The sequence below is a fragment of the Triticum dicoccoides genome, chromosome 3A (genome assembly GCF_002162155.2).
Source record: "Triticum dicoccoides isolate Atlit2015 ecotype Zavitan chromosome 3A, WEW_v2.0, whole genome shotgun sequence".
NCBI classification, from domain to species: domain Eukaryota; kingdom Viridiplantae; phylum Streptophyta; class Magnoliopsida; order Poales; family Poaceae; genus Triticum; species Triticum dicoccoides.
In genome coordinates this window covers 13,719,724-13,725,731 of record NC_041384.1, presented here as the reverse complement: position 1 = coordinate 13,725,731, position 6,008 = coordinate 13,719,724, and the positions used below count along the sequence as shown (strand labels likewise).

The window sequence follows — 6,008 nt, the reverse complement described above, 5'->3', positions numbered from 1 at the left end:
GGAAGGTGGCGGCGCCACGTGGCGCGACCTGGCTGGTCGAAGGCGGCGGCGGACGCTGTCCGGCCGGGGCGGACGTGTCCGTCGGTGGCGGGGATCTGTTTTCTTTAGCTAGTGTTTCGGGGAGAGGGAGAGATCCGAAAACGGAGGGGTGTATATATAGGCATAAGTGAAGCTAGGAGAGTTCAAATGAGGTGCGGTTTTCGGCCACGCGATCGTGATCGAACGCTCTAGGACATGGAGCAGAGTTTGGTGGGTTTTTGGGCCAAATTGGAGGGGTGTTGGGCTGCAACACACACGAGGCCTTTTCGGTCCCTCGGTTAACCGTTGGAGTATCAAACGAAGTCCAAATGGCACGAAACTTGACAGGCGGTCTACCGGTAGTAAACCAAGGCCGCTTGGCAAGTCTCGGTCCAATCCGAAAATGTTTAAACCCCACACACGAAAGAAAGCTAGAAATGACCACCGGAGGAGAACGAAGCGCCGGAATGCAAAACGGACAACGGGGGAAATGCTCGAATGCATGAGATGAACACATATGCAAATGCAATGCACATGATGACATGATATGAGATGCATGACAACGATAACAACACACGGAGACAAAGACCCGAACCCGAGAAATAAATATAGCTTAACGCCGGAAACGGCAAGAGTTGGAGTACAAATAGGGAAAGTTATATCCGGGGTGTTACAAGGTCGGCGGCAGCCTAAGACCCGGCGGAGGCCTACCGCGGCAGCCGGACCGCCGGAGGCGCCGAATCCCGCGCCGACTGCCTTCCGATTCGGCGGCGTCCGGGCGGCTACGAGCCGGCTACCGGCGAGGGAGGCGACGGGGTGATGGCGGCGGAGGGTGGCGGCGGGGATGTGGGGTGGTGGCGGCGCCGACGGCGAGGTTTTGGGCGGTCGCGGCGGCAGATTCCGGCCGGCTGGTCTTCGGGCGGGTGGACGGGCGCGGGCAGGAAAGGAAAGGAAGTGGCTGTTGGGCTTTCGCGGGCGGCGGCTGGTTTTGGACTAGATACATCTCATGATGTAAATTGCACCGCGAGGTGTTGTATTTTACATCACGAGAAGGCCGCGGTCCAATATTTTTGCATATGGACCGTCTGTTGAAGCAGCGTTTTTTGTTCAAGACGGTCCGAAAGTTAGGTACTTTTACATATGAACCATCTATTAGAGATGCTCTAACCCACGCAACACAACCATGCCCAACACCCAGGCGATCAAGTCACTGCACCACTAGTCCCTTCGGCGAGCTTGCTCCAAAACAATGCCTCCAAGAACGTAGCCAACACCAAGGCACGGTAGTCTTCTTAATCATAAAATACCTCAATCTAGGGTTTGCCCCGACGCACTCAGGAGGTGATGCAATACCACAATAACGCCTTTGAGGAGGAAAAGGGCGCCCTCGGGAGTCACCGATGTTGGTGTTGACATCTGGTGCTCTTGAGGTCCTCCACCTTGAGGCGCCAAGAAACAGATGTTTGCGCTGGGGAGGAAGAAGATAAGGTTTGGGGTGGTCCCAGATGCTTCTCGCAGGGAAGGGATAAGTCTGGGACGGTGGTTATATTGTACAGTTTAATTAATTCACATCTAGATGTTTTTTAAGAATGTCACATCTAAGCTTTCACAAATATGTAATGCAGCAATAAAAAAAATCACAAACTAAATGGACATTAGTTTAGATGTGATATAACTATGTCACATTTAGATGTGTTCTAGACTGATCCTATATTATAACTGCATCATCGTGTTTAATCCCACGTACGCGACGCGACCGGCGCTTAGTTTGGCCGCCGCACGACAGCAAGCGTTTTCCTAATTAAAATCGGTTTGGATGGCTAAGCTAACCGACTACACAACCGTGTCGGAGTCAAAGTCCGATCCGAACTAGACTCGCGATCCTCTCTGGGTCTATATATTCAAAGTCCAGCATACATACGTACGTGAAACCCTCGACCCGCCCCGGCCGTCCACCATCGCCGGCGCTCCAAACTCTCGATCAGCGCATACACCGATATACGTACGTACGTGCTGCCCCGGCCATCGCCGGCCGATCGCCGCCTCCAGCAAGTTCAGGCTTCCAGATGGCGCTGAACGAGAGCCTCGCCAGGTTCCGGCTGCTGCAGGAGAAGAACCAGGCGGCTCTGTCCGCCATCGCCGCAATCAGGACCTCATCATCATCATCATCGTCCACTAAGCCGTCCCAGCGGCAGGCCGCTCCAACTCCACGGCCGGCGGCTAAACCATCCCCGTCCCCGCCCGCGCCCATGCCTGCCGCCGTCGTCAGGTTCTCCGATGACACGGCGCGGCTACGGAAGATCAACGAGGTGAGGACGTCCACCGTCGGGCACCAGATGAAAAGCGTGATCGACCTGCTCGACAAGACGAGGGAAGCTCTTACGACGCATCAGATCAACCAACGGACCTACGTCGACATCGACGGCAACCGGACCCTCGCCGAGAGCCTGAGGAACAACCCCAAAGTGCGCTTCGACGGGCGGCGCTACTCCTACAAGCCCACACACGACGTCAAGGCCAAAGGCGAGCTGCTCTCGCTCATCAGAAGCTTCCCCGACGGCCTCCCGGCGTCCGAGGTGGATGACGCCTATCCAGCCGTCTTGGAAGATCTGCAGGCCCTCAAATCCTCGGGCGACGTCTATCTGCTGCCGGGGGAGGTAGGCATCATCGCGTACCCGAACGACGACCCGAGGTCGAGGATGGAGGTGGACGGCGAGCTCAAGAAGCTGTTCCACGACATCAAGCTCCCGCGGGAGATGCTCGACATCGAGAAGGAGCTTCGGAAGATCGGCGAGAGGTCGGCCACCGACACTGTGAAGCGGCGCGCGGCGGAGCAGCTCCATGGCCGGCAGCCGAAGCCCAAGAAGGCCAAGAAGAAGTCGCGCGGGATCACCAGCAGGACCAAGCTCACCAACGTTCATCTCCCGTGGCTCATGGACCTGCCTGTCGACTCGAAAGATATCATCTAATGACTGATGGGTAGTGTGTAAATCATGTATGGCACGTGGATTGGAACTTCTGACTTTCTGTTGGATTCTATATATACTCTGCCGTCCCAGGATGCACCTGCCCAAGACTGAGATTTGTGTTACGGTGTGTTACTTTACAACGAAGATGTCAAGTAACTAAATGAACCAACTGAATTTCCAGGTGCTCTCACCAATTACATCGAAGGTTTCAACAATCAAGATTGGCTAAGCCAGTCTTTAAATTTGTGGAATACATGGCCAAAAAATGAATGCACTACAAGAAAGAGCTTAGATGCCGAGTACACGACAAAGGTCGATTGCCTCAGCAAGGCTTTGCCGGGTGGCACACTCGGTGAAACCTACTCAACATACATCATAAAACGACACTCGACAAACAAAAGGGATAGGCGGAACGGGCGAACAATGCCGGTGCCACATGCTGCTGGTGTTCTGCCAAGTGCACATTCTTTGACACTCGACAAACATTTTGAACAGTGACAAAAAAAAGGCAGGCGGCTTGCCGGCTGTGGTGGAGGTGAAACCTTCCGAAGTAACAAGAGCATGGCTTGACGACCTGTAGTCGAGGGACGACAGCATGGCGGGTTGGTGGCTTCCCTGCCGTTCGCTGTCGATGGTGGCTCCGCCCTTGCCAAATAGAGGCGAAGGAACGCGTTGTGGCACGACTGGGCCATGGTTGTCTCACCATTGTGCTTGCTAGCGACCGCGCACGTGGTGATTGGGGAGGGGCAGCGTGGCGGTGACAGCGTTCCGTGGCACGCATGGGAAGGAGGAGGCGGCGTGGAGGCGTTTCATGGCATCACTACTAGGAAAAGGCCTACTAATGACGCACTGGTTTTGCCTACTAATGGCGCATTACCAGTGCGCCATTAGTAGCACGCCACTAGTATATTTTACTAATGGCGCACCAAAGGTGCGTCATTTGTATCTGGTATACTAATGGCGCACCCACTAGTGCGCCATTAGTATGTAACAGCATGCGCTATTAGTGTGCCTCCCGGGGGGCCATACGTAACATTGGCTTTGTCATACTAATGGTGCATTCTCCTCTGATGCGCCATTAGTATCCTTTGGCATACTAATGGCGCACCTGGTGGTGATGCGCCATTAGTATGAATATTTGGTTTATTTTTTTTTCCTTTTCTGATTTTTGCGCAGGTTACAAAATATATTATTAGACAGAATATAAAATATATTATTAGACAGAATATAGACAGCAGCACACAGCAACATCAGATTCATCGAATACAATAAAAGATTAGTCTCCGAATACAATTCATCATATTAGTCTCCGAATTCAAAAGACCAAACAAAGATAAAACATTACAAGTCTCAAGACCGTGAGTATCGAGCTTGTCTTCACATTACAAGTCGATATCGATCATCTAAACTACCACCACATAGAAGAGAGCTGTGGTCATCACGATGAGCATCATCGCGATCAAACTGGTCTTCATCCAGTTCCTCCAACGCTCCCTCCTCTGTCCCGCTAGATAGCGGGCGTATCTAGATTCGGCCTCCGCCCTAGTGGTGTACCCTTTGTAACTGTTACCACTGAAACGATGAACCTGTCTCCGACACTCCTCCCAGTCATCATAGACTCCGGAAACCTTATCCTTGTACACGACATACGATGGCATCTCTATGCACAAGCCAAACAACAGACAATACATAAGTAATATGTAAGTATGCAACAAAAGGATCGGAAGAGAAAAGCAAGACATTAATAGCATGATTCATGGTCCTACTAATAAATAGCATCGATTACATCTAAGTTGAACAACTGTCCAAACCAAAGAGACATACGAATTCATTAAAATTTAATTACAACATGAGCCAATCAATGTTTCAGAACTACACATCACTACTTTCGACTCGACTCATCGGACAGGAGCGTGGGTGAAGCCGCCGTCCGTCATGATGGTCATGAAATCACGGGCGTTGTCACCCTGCATTTGTAGCGTTTCATCTATCTCACTGTTGGACGGTTGATATCTGAGGAAGAACTGCCCCGCGGTATGAAGGACATCTTGATGGATGATGTCCGCAAACTCCGACTGGATGCGAAAGAATTCTTGTCTGAGGTCCGCGTCCTGGACTGCCGACAAGCTCGCGGCCCAATCTTTGAGATTATCTGGTAGCAGAAGGTGATGATGGTCCCTTATGATCGCCCGCATGTGATGGAGGGCGTAGTAGGCATCCTTCTGACCGCCAGGCGGCTGCTTGACGCAGCAGAACTTCGTATTGTGTGAGAACATGTGCTTGCCATACTTACGAACTGGCCTGGTGAAGGTGCCTCTAGATTTGGCGTAGCCGGGGAGAATATCATCAAGAACTTTCTTGACATTTGTGTAGTCTATCTTGAAGTTACGGTTTGGGTCGAAATACGTGGCCATGGAATATTTCGGGCTTAAGAGGATGAGTGTGCAATGTGTGTCACTGCACAGAACACGGAATGTTAGAAAAAAAAAAAACGATCGAAATCTAAGAAATCATATGTTACGGGGCGGTTAAGGGATGACTTACTCGGGAAAGTAAGCCAGAAGGAAGTTATCCTTATCTGCGTTTGCCAGAATGACGCCTTCGAGGTGTGAACTCGCAACTTGGCGGTCCCCAGCGCTGCTCAAGTGCTTGGCACGCATGTAGAAGGGGTCGACTATCACGATGTCTGGGGTCTTGTCTCTAATGATCCACATCTGCATGCTCAGCGAAAACAGCCGAACGAAGGTATAGTGCAGCGGATGAAGGTTAAACATAGCAAAGATGTCATCAAACCGCAGGACGATCGTACCCCCGATGTCGCCATCCACAAAGCCCTTGCCCTCTGGCACCTTGGCCACGAAAACCGGGTATGCCACATCCTTCTCTCTGAGACGCCGCTTCTCCAAAGAAAGAACACTGTCGTGCAGACTCCGCATAGCACCGGTTGCAGCATTCAACATATTTGGCGGTAGCATCGCCCTACCCGCCACATGCACCCTCCTCGAGATATCCTTAGGTGAA

The 6,008-nt window shown here is 51.9% G+C and overlaps 1 protein-coding gene across 1 annotated transcript; it reads left to right on the top strand.

Moving 5' to 3' along the window:
* Positions 1–2,084: 2,084 nt before the first annotated feature.
* LOC119266557 (general transcription factor IIE subunit 2-like) lies at positions 2,085–2,987 on the top strand. Its single transcript, XM_037547790.1, has one exon. It carries the CDS (start codon positions 2,085–2,087, stop codon positions 2,985–2,987), a length of 903 nt encoding a protein of 300 aa, XP_037403687.1.
* The last annotated feature ends 3,021 nt before the right edge of the window (positions 2,988–6,008 follow it).